Source organism: Cebidichthys violaceus, unplaced genomic scaffold, assembly GCF_023349555.1.
Source record: "Cebidichthys violaceus isolate CVI_PGR_0920_01 unplaced genomic scaffold, fCebVio1.0.p SCAF_5, whole genome shotgun sequence".
NCBI lineage: Eukaryota > Metazoa > Chordata > Actinopteri > Perciformes > Stichaeidae > Cebidichthys > Cebidichthys violaceus.
The window spans coordinates 2,503,685-2,524,800 of record NW_027176705.1 but is presented as its reverse complement, the minus strand read 5'-3'; the positions used below and the strand labels follow the sequence as shown (position 1 = coordinate 2,524,800).

At 41.3% G+C, this 21,116-nt stretch overlaps 1 protein-coding gene across 1 annotated transcript; it reads left to right on the top strand.

Annotated features, from left to right (window-relative positions):
- Positions 1-10,966: 10,966 nt before the first annotated feature.
- LOC137887585 (uncharacterized) lies at positions 10,967-13,645 on the top strand. The gene has a single exon (XM_068730677.1). It carries the CDS (start codon positions 11,748-11,750, stop codon positions 12,588-12,590), a length of 843 nt encoding a protein of 280 aa, XP_068586778.1. The 5' UTR covers positions 10,967-11,747; the 3' UTR covers positions 12,591-13,645.
- Positions 13,646-21,116: the final 7,471 nt, after the last annotated feature.

The window sequence follows — 21,116 nt, the reverse complement described above, 5'->3', positions numbered from 1 at the left end:
AGTGTTTTTCCTGCTCTGAGAGAGGGGAAGAATAGTCGCTGGGCATATAGATGGAAGGAAAAAGCGTTACTGTGGCACTGATAAAGTGACTGAGGACCACTACTGCCACACTTGGACAATTTCAGACACAATCTTCTCCCCTCTTTTCTTCTCTTTCCTCTGCTGCCAACCCGTTCTTGCTGGCATAATAATGGCTGCTTCTGTCGCCTGTGCCGCACACACACACACGCACACGCACACGCACACGCACACACGCACACAAAACACACACACACACACACACACACACACACACACACACACACACACACACACACACACACACACACACAAAACCTTCTAGTGTCTGTCAAAGATGTGTGGAAAAGTAGGAGGGGAGCCACTTTGGGATATAGTGAAGCCCCGACAACCTTTCATTAAACAGGCCAAATTAAAGGGTTTGTAAACCCCCTCCCACCAGAGCTCATCCACCTTCTCTTCATCCTTAGTGGCCCAAGCCTGCACATTCTGTATCTCAGCTCTGTCAGAGTACGGTATCTCTTCAAGCTTGTGAGCTAGAAACGGTTTCTGATCTACACTTGCACATTATCACTGGGGTGTAGAAATGCCTTCAGTCCGTACACCACAAGCTCAGCTAAAGGAAAAAAAAAAAAAAAAAAGACGTTAGCACAAAAGGTTCACAGTTGACAGCATGCAGATTTGCTGACGCCTGTAATAAAATAAGGCCAGCCGGGTGTGCAAGAGTTGACATTGCATATAGGTGTACAGTCGGGCATCTGCATAAAGAGCGTCTGCCTCTGCCAGTAGCCATCATGGCCATGACAGATTAGAAATTGTGTGTGTAGGGATTCACCGCAAATAATGAGAAATGAGTTTTAAATTGTAGCTCAGGCACTGTGAAAAAACGGGCCCTGTCAATATGTGGTGCGTGCGATGCAGAGAGAAGAGGGGGGGGGGGGGGCGTGTGAGAGAGGATTTAGGGGTGAGAGAGATAGGGAGAGACAGAGACAGAGGGAGAGCGAGAATGAGGGATCAGGGGATGACTTTGTTTTGGTTTACTGCTTATTACCATCATAATCCTTTGTCCTGTTTTCCACTCTGCAGTCCGGGCACACCTCTCGCCTCGTCTCCGCGTTAGACACTGTGATTGCCTTGTATTTAAGAAGCCTTCTGTGAGCCTCTGTTCCGACAAATGCTTTTCCAATACCAATCACAGCTGAGTGCACCTCATTTGAATCTGTGAAAGGGGTTTTGATTCCATCAGCAGAATGCTCCTCCAAGCGCGGCACAGACCATTCAATACTGTGGCAACGTGTGAAAGCCGGAATATTCTCACCTAGCATATGCATACAGTGTAAAGGGTTTGGGCGAGGGCTGCCGAGGCTTCAAACCGTGTTGTTCATTAATCCCCCTTTTATTCTCTACATAGGGCCTCATTAGCTCTTCTCCTTTGTGGCATTTGGAAAGTATAAGCTGTGCTCCATGTGACTTTCAAATGTGGGATGAAAGGGAAGCGTTTTACCGGTCGTAAACTTTGATGAGGAGTAATTGTACACTCGGTTTTAGTGTTTGATAGTGTTTATGCCACCTGATCAACCTCTAATCTGCACATATACATTAAATGTCTGTATTTTACCGTGTCTGACTGCACATGGTACAGACCAGCTGCTGATATCTCCACTGCAGCAGCTTGTTGACCTTCAAACTTATCAGTGCATATCTTTTGTCAGGGCAATTGTCTGCCTTTTGGTCTGTGAGGAGTTTGGATCATGCATCCAAATTAAAATCTTTTGTAAATCCCATTGCTTGATTGCTTGAGAGCCACTGAGAGTTGTTCAACATTAAAAGGTGAAGGACTTCCTGATTCCCAAAGTAATTTTCTCTTCATTATTCAGGCGTGTATTAGCGCCTCTTGTTTTCCACCCAGAGATAACACCGTGCCTCATACAACACAGTTCACTCAGGAGACAAACAGCTCACATGCATCCTCGTCTCTGCGTCACTGTGTCCCCAGTGTTGGGTTCAAATCTAAGTTGGACCCTTTATACATGTGGATCAAATTAAATGGAACTTCTTAGCTATTATCACTTCTTTTTTTATAACCAAATATATTCTATATTTATAAATGATTTATGTTCTACTGACTCTGATAGATAGTATTCGTCATACGAGCCAAAAATCCCGTCAGATATCAGATAAAATAAAATCCAACACAAACTCTTCTCGTACATTGAGGTGTCACACCAGCTGCCTGCCGTCATAAAGTCATCTGTGTGAAGATATTATATGGCACAAAAAGAAAAAGAATCCAAAGTATGCAATGGAGGGTATGCACATGATTTCACCGCATGTGTAGTCACCAGGGTCACTTCCCCCGTGGGTGGCAAACACAACAGTCAGCATCTGCTATCATGCATTCACATGAAGAAAATTGCTAAAATGGTACAAAGCCATTTTGCAATGGACTGCACAAACAGATTGTGAAAGAATTCAGGCAGTTTTTACAAACTGCTGAAGGCTAAAGAGAAGAGAAGCTGTGTGAAGTGATGCTCTCTGAAAGGCTGTGTAACACAAACTAACCCAGCATAGTTTTCTGAATGGAATATAAAAATAAAATACAAAACATCAGGTTATTTTTGGCAAATTTGTCCCACAGACATCCAGAGTATTCTTTGAAGTCCTTGTGATTTTGATTAGGCAGACAAATCCTGCATTAGAAATGGACAAGCGTCTACACTCAGATGACAGTTTATTAGGTACACCTAGCTAAAACTGATGCAGTATAATACAGCAGTCCTGCAGTAAATCCTACCTTCATGACTCATGAGGGTTATAATATTCAGTTTTTGTAAAGACAGGGTTTTTTTTTTTTTATCTTTTGGGATGCTGCAGTATGTGTGCTGTTGCATTGTAAAGAGAGGTGTTTGTTATATTTAGCCTGCCCTCATTGATATAAATGGGGCGGACACTGCTGTATAAGACCGCATTAGTTTTAGCTCAGTATACCGAATAAAAACTGGAAATAGTGTATATGCCTTCAGTTTTTTTGTTCAGAAACTGACTTCTAGCCTGAATTCTTCAGAACAGAAAGAATAATAAACTTCACATTTGCACAAAAACCTCATGCTGGGCTTCATTATACAAACAAAATCAGACAACAGAATTGCCCAGTGCATGCCTAGTTTATACTTTGGACCTATACAACATAGGTTACAGATTTAGTTCCTCAGTTTCTGGCTACTGTACATTCCAATGCTCACAGACCAATGTGTAGTGCTTTTTTAAAGAAATGTGCTGGTTTGCTTCCTTGTATTGCAGTTCTATCCATTCATGGCAAGTGTAGTGAGTTTACTATGCCACCTGTGAGGTCAATACTATCTATATCAAGGTACTAATGAAGATGACAAAATGTTATCCAACAAGTGGAAAAATAGAAAAATTGTCCCAGAGCAACAGTGTTTGAAGTAATGAAGGAAGATGAGGAACTCTCTCCAGACAGCAGAGCTAATGCCATTACCAGCTGGAATGTGGAAGGGATTATGCTATATGACCTTCACCATCCTTCCCCCCCCACCTCTTTTTTGTTTTGACAGCAAGCTGCAGTTTGACACCAAACAAAACATCTGTAGCTTTGCTACAAATGGCTGTACCTCTCTGTACAACCAAGTTAGAGAATTGCAAAATGTGGCGAGGTGACTTTACAAAGATGTCCCGTGTTGTTTTGCCAAGTCTGACAAAAGGGAGCAGCACGTTTGCAAAAGTAATCATGTTGTAAACTATGTGTTTACTACTCAAGGGAATTAAGTATTTAGTAATTCATGGATCATAGTTTTAGACCGCTAAACAAAAACCCTTTTTAACACCTTGTTAGATATCAAAGAGGAAATATGAGTATTGAATTACAATCATAATTTTTCCTGTATCATAGAAATTAGTGGGTTAAAGTGCAAGGCCGAGCAAAAAAAACACATTCTGTTTGGCTTTAGGAAAAGATTAGAGACATGGTGAATAGGAAAAACCTTGTTTTGTGTAAAACGTTTGCCGTCTCAATATACACCAAACATAAAGTATCACACATTTGTTATGCAGATCTTGTATCTAATTTCAGAGTAACAATGACTTGCCAGCAGTCTGTTCTTGTCAAAATGTTATTACTACTATGTATAATTTAAAAAAACAGGAACAAATCCAACTCGGGAGTCAAACAAAATGATATGTCAATGCCGTACAAATACAATATATGTCAAATGCATTCATTTTTCTGTTATATCAAACACAATTTCATGGTTGGCATGGTGGAAGAGGATTAACACCCCATTTATATACCTTTAAAGGAAACACAGACTGCTAATGCTGTAGTTTATAATCCTCCCAGCACTCCGGGCATGGATGTGTTCAGTCTGCTAGTTTGACTCTGTGTGTTGGCTGGCCTGGATAGCTGATGACTAAAGTAGTGACTGAGGGAGTGCAAAGGCTACAGGGAAATCAAGAGTTGTTGTACCCAGCAGCCAAGAGAGGGACTTGACAGTTTCAAAGGATTATGTACTGTGGGGCTAACAATACTAATGGCACTTCTTTTGCATTATGATAATTGCCAAGACAAAATTGCCACCTAATTTCTCCCTGTTTCTAATTATTGGGCTCTTCAATGCAAGCAGGCAGTGGGAGCAGAGCATTGGCAGGCAATTAAACTCCTGCAATTATGGCTCTATTGTAAAGCGCAGCTTTACCAAGGATTTGTAGGGCAGAGAGTGATTGCTCTCCGATGCAATTAAATACAGGATAAATCTGGTGTGGACCTGTGAACGGATCTTTTAAAGTTCACTGCTGTGTTTTCTAACAACCACTCCCCAGGAAACCTGAACCAAGTCTGTCAAGGAGGTCACTTGCCAAAAAGAGCCACACCTACCGAGCCATAGCCACACGTCTGTTACAGAACCCCCACTGGATGCACATGCTTGCAACCAAACCACTCTCACAGTGGATCCAAATAAAAAAAAAAAAAGAAACATTTGCATAGAGAGCATTTCCAGGGAGGCATGCTGGGTAGGATTAGTGCTCCTCTTCGTCTAGCGTGTCGGAGTGAGCAGTGACCCAATGCAAATGTGTGCGCTAGGAAGTTTAGAGCTATGAACTGTGGGATACAGAGGTGCGTGGCCATCTGGAAACTCAGTGACAGGAAGGTGTTTATGAGAGACTGGGGGAACAAAGAGCCACAGCCTACTTTGTCTCATTTTGTTGTACAGAAGCCACTGATCCAGTGCAGTGTTGTTAAAAGGCTGGTTTGGGACCCAAAGGAGGAAGATATAAATTGGTCAATAAACTGGTTTGAGGAAAAGTAAAATCCAAAGCTGCAATGGTAGGACGTCGAAGCTGAAATGGAAGACTAGAAAATGAATATGAGTCGTTGAATAGTCAAAAGTTTTGCAAGATTATGCTACAGACTGTTTTGGGATACAATAATAAAAGTCATGAAGGCTTCTTCATTTATTACTGTAAAAAAAAAAAACACACCTCGCTATTTATCACATAATAAACTTTTTTTTTTTATAAAAAGGTATGATCAATAATGGTGGGCTGTCTGTAAACAATTGCAGGTGCACTTGTTTACAGACTTCTAGATGGTCAATGTTGTACTGGCTGCACAGCATATGCACTTGGCTCAAACTGGACTCTCCTGTGTGCAGGCTCTGCATTTGCCCAATTGAAACCTTGGCAACAAGCAGCCACAAAACACAAAAAGACATGTCTGGACACCATCACATGTCACAGCTTTACAGTTATGGTCATGCATTTGCCACACACACACACACACACACACACACACATATCCCAAAACTGATTTTCTGTAGCCTAATCTGGCAAAACATGCCATGTACCGCTTTAATATACTATATGTACATGTGTATATATATATATATATATATATATATATATATATATATATACACATATATACACACACACACACACACACACACACACACACACGTCCTATGCTTTAGCCGTGATTTTCCACTCGCTCCATAGTTTTTTTTTTATCCTGATCAGAGGGAAATTGGTGTTGGCTCAGCTCATGCTGTTCAAAGACCAAGATCAGACCGGTAGAAGTCCCACACTGCATGGCACACTTCAGATAAAATGTGCAGTGTTTCCCACATGATTTTGAGAGTCTATGGTGGGTGGACCTTGAACCAAGTATATCTAGGCTACTCAGTACTGTACCTAAATACAATTTGAGGTACTTAAGTTATAGCCTATTTTACTTAAGTATTTCCAGAATGCCAAAAGGCAGTGTTTAACTTGATGACATGTTGGAGGTGTGCTGGTTTGCACAAACTACAGTAAAAGTCTGTCAGCTGCAAGTTACTGTGGCCGTTTCCTCTTGTACCATTCCTTCTTTGCAATATATAAAAATATCCATATGTTGTTGTGTAGATCCACTTTGAGTGAACAATAGCCAAGAACCACTAACCTCAAGGACTTATTTAAATGCTGCAGTATTATAAAATGTTCAGTTTGCATTAACAAATACAACTGTGATAAGGCTGTAGCAGAGTAAACCATAAACAGGGAGGCTTCTATCAATGAGATAAAATTATGGGCAGCAACATTGGAGTACATGCATGCATTGTTTACTTTGAATCCCTTGAGGGTGTGTAGGCAAATTGAATAACACAAGGAAAAGCTGACTCTGCCAGAAAGATGAAAACTACTATAGAAAAATATGATTATATGCACATTTAGTGGCTTTTGCTGAAGAAAATACCATCTGCAAATGCAGCTGATGTTTAGAATGGTACAAAACCTTAAATTCATTCCTCGAAGAAGAAATACTGACTAGGTGTTAAAGGAAAGTTCCAAGAGAGAGAAGGCAGACAAGGAAGAAAGCAAATCGCTGCCTGGAAGGTTGAACACATATATTAAAAAACAAATTAGAAGGGGTTTGTAGTAATGGGATAATACATGCAAAATCAAATCACTATTACATACTTTACATCTATCAGATTTTAAAAAATGCATTCGGTGTAGAGTAAGAACCTACTGCCTGAGAGCATCAACCACATGGCATTGTCATCAACATCTGCTCTGTCTATGTTGTCCTGGATGTTGATGCTTACTATTCAGATATGCCATTCTTCTTGATGTGACACACTTCTATTTGTTTGTGTACGACTATACAGTAAGCAGCATTACGTTCCAAAATTGAAAGCAACAGAATTAGTGAATACTTGCTCAGAGGCATTCATTTACTTTTTTGCATTTGTTTCCACATGGCAAATTAAGTCTCGATGTAATTGATCAAAAATGTTCTAGAAAGTCCATTAACTTTTAGCCGGAGGCCAAACAAAACAGAAGCACCAAACACAAAATGTGATTATCAACTGCTGCTGCCAATTTAAATTTGAGAGAGCACAGTTAATCAAACTGTGTGCAATAATACACGTAAAAGCATGGATCAACAGGGTTCAGCTCCACCCAATTCAATTTAATGTTGAACGAAAAAAATGCCATCCTTTTAAAATCATGGTGGGACTTCAAACACATCAAAACATTTGTGAGGTGGTGGGTTAGCTTTGTAAAGCTGTTTTGGGGATGAAGCTAAAGACATCACTTTCATTGACAAGCCTCATAAATCAAGAGTTGCCATGTCTGATTTTTTTGTCTACCATATGCTTCCACAAATACGAGAAACTTTTTTTTTTCTTCTTATCATCACTTCTGGTAGTATGGCATTTATTCCCGCCCCTTCTCTTTCATGCCCTTCCCTCCTCTCTATCTCTCTCTCTCTCTCTCTCATGTTCCTCTTTCACAAGCATCTTCAGTGAAAGTTTCCTGCCACTGTGTGAGACACATCTGCATTGCAGTGCTGAGGGGAAAGCAGCAGCTGGAGGAGAAGAGATGTGTATAACCGGCTTGAGACAGAGATGCAAAATGAAAGGATGACAATGAGGAAGTCTGACCTGTCACTTACCAAAAATAATGGATTTATGAGTGACAGCACAACATCACTTCAAGCACCATTTGGTACAGTACACTGTAGTCGTTTTGCATTTATTTTTTTACCTTTGACAGAAAAAAACATGCCCATTTCAATGTCCTAAAATGTAATATAAACACAACCATTTGCACCTCAAAGTGCTGTCACAGTGAAATCACACACACAGGGTCATCCACCCCCACCTCCCTCCGAGCGTCTGAGCCTCCCTGTTATTAATGGCGTCATCATTTTTCCTCTGCTCACTCTATTTCCCTTCTGATAGTGGGACCTGCTTCATCGTGTTCTGCCATGTTTCTGTAATTGCTCCAACAGCCTGCCTTATGCTGAGCATATAGTTTTTCTCTGTGTGTGTGTGTGTGTGTGTGTGTGTGTGTGTGTGTGTGTGTGTGTGTGTGTGTGTGCGTGTGCGCCCATCCAGTAGGCGTGTGCGTGTCTGTAAGTGTGTGCATATGCATGCGTGTGTGTTGCTCTGTCCCCCCACCAGGGCCGGCTGTGAGTTTGTGGGGCAGAACCAAGCCGCGGGCGAGCTCCACACGGAGCGAAATGACAGCCTCCAGGCCACCATTGGTTGATGACCGTGAAAACACTTGCGGTTAACGTAAAGTGAGCGACCGGCTGTCACAGTGAGGCACTGCGCTTATGTGCAGCCCTGACAACAGCACAACAAGCCCCTCTACGACTCGACTCTGCAGTGCTGCAACAAACAACAAAGGGACAACCCTACAATTCAAAACAACAACCACTTCAGACATCTGAAGTACACCGCAAAGAGGGAAAGGAGTGAGACACAACCTCTACTATTTGTCACAGTCTTTGGGAATAAATGTTTTTTTTTTCTTTACTAAAATTCTGGTGTGCAGCAGTTAGAGCCGAAGGTGGTTGTTGAAGGAAGACAGGGAAGTGAGCGTGAGGGAAAGAATGCCAAGACTGTTACAGATGCCAGCCAAGGTCAGATAAAGTGAGAAGTAAGTGCTTGGAGAGCTACCGGAGCAGAGGCCAGCTCTGTGGAGGAGGTGTGAAGGAGTGAGTGACCAAGCGTGAGTGCCGCTGCCTCCACCCATCATTAAATGAAGCCACTTAAGGAAAAAAGCGCCGCTCAAAAAGGTCAAAACGCCGCACTTCTGCAAAGCACTGATGGGTTTTTTTAGCCAACTGGGGAATGGTTTCGTATTTGACGGAGACACAAAAAGCCCTGTATCTTTACTCAGAAGCTGATTTTTATTTATTTTTATCTATCATAATCCTGCCTGCAAACAGGTCCCTAAAGTTAAGCAGAGAAGCAATAAATGACGTGCCAACATCACCTAGTAAGGAAGGATGATTACAGAGCTGTTTTCATCATCAATGTTAACCTCTCTGTGGTTAAATCAGACTTCTTTAACCCCTCTGCCCTTTTGCATTTATTTTCTTCTCCTCTCGCTCCGACTTTGAACACACGCACACGTGTGCACACACACAAACACAGTTTATTATGCAGTAACATTACCAGATCCCCTTAGGCAGCTGTGCATCTCTGTATGACTGATGAGGGTAATTTCTCCCAAACAACAGAATGATCACTTTGGTGGTGAGCGCTACAGACCCTCCCCTCCTCCTCCCCGTCTTTCCTCTCTCCTGTTTTCTTTTTAGCTTACAAAAAAAAGACAGATATTTGTCACTAGTCTCCTGCGGAGTCTGGAATGGCTCCAGAGATAAATAGCTCGCCGACCCCATGCATACGGATTAGAAAAAAAAGAAAGGAAGTTAATCATTCCATGGATCAAATCAATCTATTGATTCTTCAATGATGATTCTGGTTCAAATTCTGTTAATAAAAAGACATTCACGTCCAGTTCCCACTTTGCTAGTTGGAGCTCCGGGTGTGGAGGCGTTTCCTTATTTTTTCCTTGATTACCATAGGGATCCAATATAATACACATGCCACTTTGAATTAGCCTCACAGTAAGGACTGGGCTGAGCCACAGTGAGTTTATACTGTCTGTGTACTACTGTGCACCATGGGATATACTGAGCAGTGCGTAGTAAGGTCTGTCTGCCTCTCTTTCAGCCTCATAGGTTCAGCCTCAGTGGGCTGTCTTTACCTATTCTCCCATCTGTCAGTCACACACAAAAACAAATCCACCTGTCGACCAGGAGACTGGGCTTAACAGGGCGATGCCACAGCTGTCTGGGCCTGACTTGGTGCAGAAGGGAGCGAGCCAGCGCCCTCCACTGGTAATGGAAAGCCCATTAAGATGCTTATTACCCCACCTGTCAGCCCCATCTCCTCACCTGCACAGACACACCAGACTAATGAAGTCAGTCACTATTCATACAGCACCTTGAACATGGAAGTCATGCCTCTATGCTTTTTGTGATCCTTGTGTCCTTGATCACAAGGGCTCTCCGGCTTTGTAACAATATAGCAGTTCAAGCGTTAAAAGACAGGCATTCTTACCGTGCCACTTGATTGCCTCAACAATGAAGCTATTAATGCTGCATTATGTAAATGGTAATGGTCACAAACATCTAATAGGATAAAGGCAAAGTACAGTGCAATTTAATGCTGCTGACTTTCAGTGGCTCTTTGAAGGATGTTTTCAATTATAACTGAGCTAATTTAATTCATTGTTTCGTAGCTGAAAATGCATTTTTAAAGGTTGACTGAGTCTCTATTTCAGAACTCAAGTTTAATCAGTCATGTACATTGCACACTGGAACGTCCTCTAAAGAGATTGACAAAGTTGCCGGGGATCTGCGTTCTAGGTTTTAAAGGGACAAAGTAGCCCAGCCCTTCTCCTTTTCCTCAGATGGCAGGCTTCAGTTGTGGAGGGGAGGGTGTTCATCTAAAAGATGAAAAGACCTGCGCCTTTAAGAGGGCTGTCTCCCCTTTCCCTCATGCTCCCCCTCAACCACACAGACACTCCTCCTGTGAGCATTTGTGAGGCAGCTCCTGTCCCTTATGTCTCTTTGTGGGGAACAGAACAGACTTCCCAGAGCACCACTGGAGACAAGACAGAGCTCTAGGGAGGACACCCCAGGTGCAGACCTCCATGCAACCCTGGCCTCACCTACTGTGGATGCTAAGATGAGCACAGGGAGAGGAGACACAGACCTACTCAAGCTGGAGTAAAACACCAAGAGGTCCAAAACAGGAGGTGGAAGTTATCAGCTGGACAAGCCAAGAGGTCAATTTTGAGTTGAAGGAGACATTTTCAGCAGATCAAAATCAACAGCGCTGGACTGGATCGCGAAGGAAAAGGTGGAGTCTTAATTTGAGCTTTTAGATTTTCTTTCGAAAAGTTTTGTTGAAGAAGAATCAACGAAGAACTCTGTATCTTTGACAGCTATTAAGGATAAAAGTACTATATGAAATAGATACAAACGGCAGAAAGAGGAAAATTTATCTTAAATGTTTTCATTATTTTTATCCATCACCAGAGCACTTTCAAAATAGTCATTTGTGGAATTGAGATGCTCTTTAAAGAACATCTTGAATAGTCCCGACAGTGCTCTTAATTCACCAGTCAGGCATTTATCTTATTTCTCCAGCTCTTTCTGAGAGAGAGAGAGCATTAAAGACTTCATTGATAGTGCTCTTGGGGAACGGGTAATATTTCTTATGTGAAGTCTCGAAACTTTACAGCTGTTGACTGGAGGGAGAGAAAAGTGCCACGTTCATAAGAAAATGATGTTGAGCTGTGTTCCATGTGGGAAAAGTGTGCGTCTGGACTAACATTGCGGTGGAGCATTGAAGACGGAAGAAATGTTCCCAGGGTGTGGAGTGCTGAGTGGCCAGAACCAGTACCTGACCAGAGACGCTGTCAGGCCCCATCCCGGACTAGAGGTGAATAGACCGATCCAAATGGAAAATGGGGTAACCCCGGGGACCTGCCCTGTCTACCACGATCAAACTTACAGCAATGCTGGCCAGCAAGCAGTGGTTAACAATGTTTCCAGCCCGCTGAAGCCAACACCACTGCCAGTCCCTCCTCCTGCACTTAAACTAGGGCAGGAAGGGTTTAAGAAAGTCTGCCGAACTGAGGAGGATAGCCCCTGTCCCTTTCCAGGACTGGCCTCTGGGGTGCTGGAGATGCGCGTGAAGGAGGGAAGTAAGATCCGCAACTTAATGGGATTTGCCATGGCACGGATGCAGGGAGAGAAGGGCGTTAGTGGGGGAGGGGTGAGTGGTGGTGGTGGTGGGCTTAGGCAGGTGGTCTTCACAGGGTCGGGCCGCGCGGTCACAAAGACCATCACTTGTGCTGAGATCATGAAACGGAAAGTGGGCTCTCTGCACCAGCTGACCAAACTGCGGTACAAGGTGGTGAAAGAGGTGTGGGAGAGTAGTGAGGGGGGGACATCTGAGATGACGGTGCACAGGACTGTGCCCTCCATCAGCGTTCTTCTCTCCAAAGACCCACTGGATCCCCAGGAACCGGGCTATCAGCCTCCAGAGACTCTCAGCGCATTGTGGGACGAGAGAGAGGAGATCAATTCTGCCACGCAAACGGCATGCAAGAGACCTCTTGGACCTTTGCCATACAGCGGTTTCCCTCACTGTAAGAGAGTGTGTTTCGGGGAAGGAGTATCAGTCCACCCTCCTCACTGACTGGCTGAACCGGTGTCGAACAGTGGAGAGGATTGAATCAGGAGGGTTCATTTGGCGCTGCCCTCCACTCAAGCACAATGCTGAGACAATCAGAACACTCACTCAGACAGAACAGTGCTTTCTCAGAAGAACTGAGTACCAATTCCAGCCTCCAGAGGTCAGTTTGACTGGGACCTGAAAGCTTGCCTCTGTACATACAGCATTTAAGGGATGTGTTTCTGGGCACGTCCAACATGGTCTTTCACATCCACATAACTGTGATGTGTGCTATAAAATTTTTAAGCGATTCACATCCCATTTCACACAGACAAAAGAAAAGCCATGAATTGCACAGGTTCCAGATTCCTGCTTGCAGTAAACTATCTACAGCCTGTGGACAAAATCATTTATTAGCATCATGTTGCAATCATTACTATTCCTCTACTCTTTAAGTGTAGCCTCTAAAAATGCACAAGGTAGACCCAAGAGTATAAAATAAAAAAAGTTGAAAGCCATTGATGTATGACAAATGCAAAACATACCTGTTTTATTTGTCTGATTATTAACTTTCATGAACACAAAATTAAATAAATTGGGGTTTATTTCCAATGGAAATTTTGTTTCATCTTTCTTACTCACACATCATTGAATTTGCAAAGCTCTGATTGAACAGAAAATCACAGTGTGCTGATCTGTTGATAAGAATAACGGCAGTGAAATTTCTCTGTAGAAAAAGCTGATTTAATGACAAAGCTGTTGATAAGGCACAGCTCCTAAACCAACCCAGCCTGACAGAAATGCCGAGGGCAGAAATACAGGCACCGATTATCATTAAGATAACAACATAACATCACACAACACAGTGGAGAAAGGGATTAAAACTAGGCTTGACAGAGCTTCACACTACACTGTTTGTGTAAAATATGAAACCAAGGCAACAAGCTATACTCAGCTTCAGCTGATAGGCCTACCCACCCACCATATCTATTGTATTGTATTGTATAGCACAGCGTACCTCTTCCACAAGGCTATATTCAAGCTTTTCTCAAGAAAAATTGTATGCTGAACAATGTGGTCTAAAAAGAGCTATGTTTTAACAGTAACAATATGCAATTGAAGTTGCCTGACATTAATGAAATGGCTGCTGACATTTTTCATGCATTGCCTCTGTGTTTCCACACCATTTAGATATAATTTTAGTTGCAAAAATGGTACCGCTGATTGATTGCTGAAGCTTAACTGGATGCTGCAGACAACTATGGCAATCGGGTCAAAAATGAACTCCGAGCAGAATGCCCGGTGGTAGAAGGAAAAAAAAAAAAAAAAGCTGGCAGAGTATGTATTGAATTGTATGGATTAAAGATTTCTATACATAAAAACTTCTTCTATACCTTTTAAAGAGTTGTCCTCAACAAGACAAACAAAATAATCCTTTCTGGGAATTATTCAAATACTTAAGAGCTATTTCCACTTAATCAACCATGTCTTCTGGGGATAATAACTTAAGATAAGTGGAACCTTGTCTGAAGCTTTTATGTTGATCTTAATGAAAATCTGCAAACGCAGATGTCGGCCTCCTAAAGTAAATTAATCAAAGTGAATCCTAACTGGGGAGACAATTCAGTTACAGCTTAAAAAAGGAGAAAAAAGTCGAGTTCACTTCAACAGAATTAGCGTTCAAATTCATCTTTTAAAGGAATACAAATCGTAATATTTCATAATGGTCAGCCAGCATTTTAAACAGTCTATGGTGGACATAGTGATTAACCTCCCTCTCGATCCCATTAAGTGAATCAGAGCACAGCAGAGCACCCAAGGTTGAATAAGAAATGCTGCGACTGCAATACAGCACATATGTAGCAAACTGTGTCCTCGAGACTGCTGGAAGGTTATCACTTCAGGTCGCTGTTATCACAGAGTTAACAGCTTTCACCCAAGAGCCTTTGGGACAGTCAGTCTGCAATGCGGGTCAAAAAGATAATGCCGCTATAAGTAAATTTCAAATCGACCTGCATCTGTTATCAAGCATTAAGAATTCTGGGCCAAGTGTAAAATGCGGTGGGGGTAATTAGGGATAACAGCATAGCGTACCTGAGTGAGAGAACAGATAAAACATACTGACAAAAGCATTATCCCAAAGCTAAATCCGATGTGGCTGGCACGAAATAGCATGGTGGAGGAGTCAACAAAGTGCATTATAAGGATGTGGACAAGGTTATTCACAAGCTGAGGATCCATTTTGCAAATATTGTGTGTTTTCAAAGATGTTGTCAAGGTGGATTTGAAGAAGATACAGGCCTGGGCCTAAAATGCACCATTTGAGTTTGGTTTACTTTGAACTATATATATATATATTCAGTATATTTAAACTGAGCGCATCAAATGTTCCATACGGATCATTTGGGGTGGATGCGACTCTAGAGACTACTAGTGATGCCTATTTCTCCCCACCAAGTATGTATGTTGGACAATTTCAGTGAAAGAATGCCGTTATTTTTCTCGCAGTAACTGTTAGTGGAGCTCGAATGGATTGATTGAATGGATCACATTGTTTCAGAACAAATACAACATTTTTTAATGATTACATCAAAATGGTAATGCAGAGAAATATCTTAAATATATCTTAAATAGTTTAAGTTATTAAATCATTACAGCATTATGTTAAGACTGACCATTACATTGTTATCTATTATAGCGGGCACAGCAGTAACGTTCTGTTTACCAAAGCCAATAACTACATGCACTGAATGTGAATAAATTCATTTTGAAGTTAACATAATGAAAGTGTTGGCACTCTATTTTTCCTTCTCTGCCGCTGCAGCAGATGAGAGTGAGGTCTCTGGGATGGTGTGGGAGTTCGCTATCTCCCAGCCTCCAGATGGCTCCGTCTTCTCTTATCTAGAAGAATGGGTGCTGCCTCAATTTTTCAACTCGCCTTATCTGGGAATCCTTTAAATTGAATATTTACTGGGCCTATGTTTTCTGCCTGTGTTAGCCCTCTGAAGTCGACATTCCTCTTGCTTGTCGAGACAGGCCAAAAGGTTTTTCTCACTCATACACTCTCTTTGTCTGCCTTGTCAAGTAATGGGACAGTGATTGATTATGTGATTGTCAGGAGAGAATGGGAAGGTTAAGCAGTTAAGCAGAGAGCAGTGGAGACATATTAACGAATGGCCATAGAGGGAATATGTTCAACAAAAGAGAACCGTACATTACCCAAACATGACATCAGGCAGACCTCCATTTTATGTCAGGAGAAAAATAGGCTGAATTAATCACTTTCCCAACAGTCTGTTGTTTCCTACCCACTATACACTAGAGGTTAAGAGAACACTTAAGCAGCTATTGAAAACATCTTATTGCAATATGACTGGCTGTGGTCTATCTGCATAAACAAGCCGTGCCATAGCTACTCCCTGGTAAGTGTCTGGAAATGCCTTTTCAAAACCATTTTGTGAAATGCCTCCATGTTGGATTAATCAGCGCAGCTGAGGATGTAATTGCTGTGCTGAAGTCAAAGCTGTAAGAGCAGATAATGAACACTGACTACAGGGCTGCCAGAATCCAGGGCAAAAGAAATGAGAAGTTCAGGGACCAAAATGTCTATAGCATTCTTTCAAAAGTCCCGATTGAAAATGAGGGAAAACTATATTTACAGTAAGTAAAGACCATCCCCTTAAAACACAACTTAGTGGTTACTAACATGGAATTTGGATAGCTTTTGACAGATTGCAAATTGAGGTAAAATTACATTTGCTCCAAGGATTTTCCCCTGCTCTTTAAATTGTTTGTGCACAGTTGTATGTATTTAGTAACATGCATGCATCTGTTAGTTACTATATAGGTAATTTTCGAACAGTAGGGATGAGCTAAGAAAAGTGAAGAAAATCAACAAGGGTTTATTCTGACTGTTGCTGCCCTCTGGTGGGGGAATAAGTTCAAAGTCAAACATAAAAAAAGATACACCTCTTTACTCAAGGATGCCATTATTGATATATCTGACAGACATCTATTGTCCTGAGCACTAAAGGGTTTGCACAACAAAACTAAATGGTCACAGAATAAATTATATCTGTAATCATAAGTCATTATAAGACGGCATTTAATAAAAGCAAATGGGAGCTGTGGGCAGTGTTTTTCTTGTTATCGTTTAATGGCAATCTTGCCAGCCCACTAAAATGTTGCTTTTTCTCCGTCTTTAATTTCAACAAGTGTAAAGACTACATTCTACCCTTTTATTATCATTGCCTCCCCATTGCAATAATGAGAGGACTTCAGATTTAATTAGCTTAACAAATTTAAAGTATAAAGGACGTCTTCTATATTATGGAAAGCACTCATAATAATATACTCTGTAGAGCTACTTCTAAAAGGCACTGATGAGAAACAGGAGAGGCTACACTTATTATTAACCGATATTTGTGAAATAAAAGTAAGAATGGAAAGACACCCACACACACACACACACACACTGCTTTACAATGTGGGGGAAATGCAATTATGCTGTGATTAATATGGTGACTGAACTGTTCTAATATACTGGCTGTGTTCAGAGGTGAAAACCATCCAAGCATAAGGTGCAGTGCACTTGGGTTGCATATTAACATTCTTTAGTCTTCTACTCAGTACTGATAGAGTGATGAACAGCTGCTGCCTCTCGGTCTTATCTGTGTAATTGGAAAGTGCGATCAATATAATCATCGAATAGAAAGCACAGTAGTTTTCTTAAGCAGCTTACTTTTGGGACAGAAATGGGATAACACCTCTCTACATACTTCTCTCTAACTAAGTATTTTAGGTTTGGGTTTTATACAACAGTTATTAAAAATTACACAGCCTGAATAGTTTCTCAACAGAGGAATTCATAACTACAAATTCACCACGATGAGTAAGCCACATCCCCCCCCCCACCGCTATTCTGCCAAGTTGTCAGAGCTACCATGAAGCCAACACTGTTACTAACTACACTCACTTAATAATATTATCTAATCTTTGGAAAAAAAAAAAAAAAATTGATTTCAGAGAGAAGCAGATAAAAGGGTCGAAAATGTGTGTTTGAGGGATATCAAACTGATTCAGCGGCGAAAACAGTTTAAAAAGCTGAAGATAAAAGCTAAGGCCTACAGATCACAGTGTCACATGGTGATCAGGACAGAAAACCAGGAAAATAAGGAACAACTCTGTTCCTTATTTTCAAGGTATGTATTCACCGTTACGATCATTGAAAAAGCAAAAGCAGCATGTGTTTCTTCAGTTTACCTTCGGTAACTCGTGTAGGATAAAAGTGCAAATGCTAGTTAATGATATGCTAACACACATACTGCTAATGTTAGCTCCACACATTTTTACGTAGAAACATTTTAGAAAATGATATCTCCTTCCAACCTCTTCAGATGATGAGTATCACTACATCACAACGTTAAACCATAACTAGCTCAAAATCCACAAAACCAGCCTGAAAATAAATCTCAGATGATTTCATGAGTCTATTGGACAAAGCTGGTTAATTGTGAGACCTTCGTCAGAGCTGGATGAAACTACGCTATGATTGGCCGGTCTGCGTTCGAGGGTGGGACTTATCGAAGGGTCAATTGTGGGTTGTGCTCATTCAAACAAACATTACAAAGGTGGTTGTTGCAGACCCACTTGGCAGAGACTCTAGTTTGTTTTTGTGATTTACATGAAGTATCTGCTGTAACACAACAATTTCCCTTTGGGATTATTAGAGTACTCTATCTAGCTGCAGCCATCAAGACAGACAGAGAGAAAGATAGCATTAAGGATCACAGAATTCCAAACAGTGTGTACAGCATTCACAAGAATTGGCCTTCAGTGTTAATCACAAGCAGTATTTAAAAAAAAAAAAGGTGATAGCAGCAGCAACATCAAATTCTCCACAGCCCCATTTTCATTTTCAATACCATGCTCCAGACCTTTTAATCATCTCAGCATTTTGATTAAAACAGTGATAAACTTTTGACATGACTTTCTGAATCTCATTTCTAATGTCATTTTGCAGTCATCAACAATGTACTTTTTTACAAACTATTATTAAAAGTAGCACAATTATAGTTCCACAATTTATTTTACTGGTAAAATACACACAAGGCCAGTGGCATTTCCTATTTTTTTCCTCATGGTGATTCAAAGTGCTTCTCTGTTATGCTATCTCTGCACAGTTTCATTAGGGATGTTAAAGAAAGCGTCATATATAGAAAACACTTTCTTTATAAAGGTGAACTGACAGTGACCTAACCCTGACACCCATACTGTACTTTCAACCACATTATTTAAAAAAAAAAAACACCAACACTTATGACAAGAATGTGGCTTAAGCTCCCTCACCAAACAATGAAAACGTAATGAATTTGTATTTGTTAGTGCTACCATTCACATTCCACAGCTAGGTCGACAATATGACTAAATGATTTCGTTAATTTGAATTCAAACAGTGTCTGCTGGGGGTCCACTCCGCGCCGTGGGAGGATTGGTGGCGTAATATCAACACAGTTGTGATTACTCCATTGAAGCAGTAGGGCGCTCCAATCAGAGCCGAATCACTCTCCTCATTACAGACTACAAGGCCAGATCTCAGTGGGTGGACCACAGAATCAGGATTCGCATCTTCCCGCTGAAATTAATTGAAATTCATTTGTGGCACCCCAATGCTCCCCATCAACACGGACTCATTCAAATTTGCACAATCCACCCCGGATTCATTAAACACAAGAGCATTTCAAGTTTGAAAGCATGTAAAAGCAGAGGTTGTTTTGCTGTGGTCTGGACCTCTGCATTCAGGCCTGACTGAAAGCTGCAGTTGACAGTATCAGATGTATCTTTCTGGGAACGATTCTTGTTAAGGCAGAGCAATGTAATCTGACCGGGTACATGTATTGCTCCAGTGGAGTGGTGCCTGGATGTATTTACGCTTACTTAAGGCTTCTGGCAGCACAAAGTGAAAACCTACCACATATCAAAAAAAATAATAATCATTCCAGATACACCTCATGCATTTGGACTGGTGGTTCTGAATTAGACAACAGATATTTATTAAATTAGTCAAAATAGAATATCCTGCAAACAGAATGCTCCCCATCTTAGTTCCTTTACAGCAGCAAGGATGCACTATGTGGCCATTGTGATCATACTGAATCCCCCACAGACCAGGAATGGTAACTATGATGGGAATTAATGTATGAAGATGGTTGATTTTGAATGCTACAATGGCAACAAGAATCCTTTACATGAGAAAATAAAATACCACATGCCAAATTGTTGCCATCCTTGTTTCACACAACATGTGGTCCTAAACAGTTTGTTATTATGCACTCACAGAGCATGCACTATTTACACACCACAGGCAAAAGCTTTCCTCTCTCCAAAGCAAACCAAAGTACCACTCAAGCAAAAAAAACAATTATCACAAACACATTAACAGCTAATTCGATCACCATTTCCATCACTACTCTTATAAACCATTAAGACCTCCACTACCACTAAATGCTAAAGAACCAAACTTGTGCAAATACTGTGCCATCTGTGCACAACTCTTAGTTGGTGGATTTGAAGCACTGTAGCTGTTTATCAGTCTAAATGGGCGATGTATAAAACACACCTAATAGCATTAGAGGGATGTCAAAACCATCAATATTTAACAACCTTCACAGATAAATGCACTCTTACCTCGGAATGTTGTTCTCGCCCGGTTTTGTCGTGTGCTCCAAATGCCAAACTCTTGACTTGTGTCTGCTGTGGAATCCTTCTGGTTTCTGCGATCCACCATCTCTCCCAGGACCTAAGGTGGGCACCCAACATAGACACAGTCAGAAAAGAGGCCCAGCAGAATATGCACCTCCTGCACCAGCTCAGGAAGTTCAACCCGCCTCAGGAGCTGCTGGTTCAACCTTCTAACAAAACCATGACTTTATGGGTTGAAGAAGTAGGTTGTCTTGATATCAAAGTATTGTGCTATATTACCACGTGAAGTGACCCAAAGGCCAACAAACTCCCTAATGCTTTAGACAAAATACAACATTCAGAAGCCTTACACAAATCCTCAACCTCCTTATTAAACATTACAATAACCAACTGAATGTCCTCTCAACACAGCAGCATGACCGCTCACGTGTGCATTTTCTTTACCTTCATGCCTACTTGTCTGCTGTGAGATGGGTCTACTTAGGTTAGCTGTAGCAAAACAGAAAGAGTTGAATAGTCCTAACTTGTTTCCAAACGTGTAAGCTTGAGCCAATTAAGGACGATGGCAGGATATTATATAACTGCCAGCTTGTGGGTGTCAGCAAAATTGGCCAAATGCAAGATGGACTTTTTTTCCAAATAAGTTTATTAATTTACATCAATCTTTATTCCGTTAGAAGTATTTATACCTGTGTGTTTAATATCTTTCGACTTACTTGTGTCCCTTTCCGAGGCCATGCTTCCATTAGGTGTCACACCTGAGTGCCATGTTTTTGTGCATTGTTAAGCATTTTCTGTGACGACACGCGGTCTGGAAATCTGGACAGTATTTGAACGTTTGAAGAGTGA

Bases quoted from the DNA above. Each gene is read 5' to 3' on its own strand.
- LOC137887585 (XM_068730677.1), top strand. From the start codon at position 11,748: ATGTTCCCAGGGTGTGGAGTGCTGAGTGGCCAGAACCAGTACCTGACC.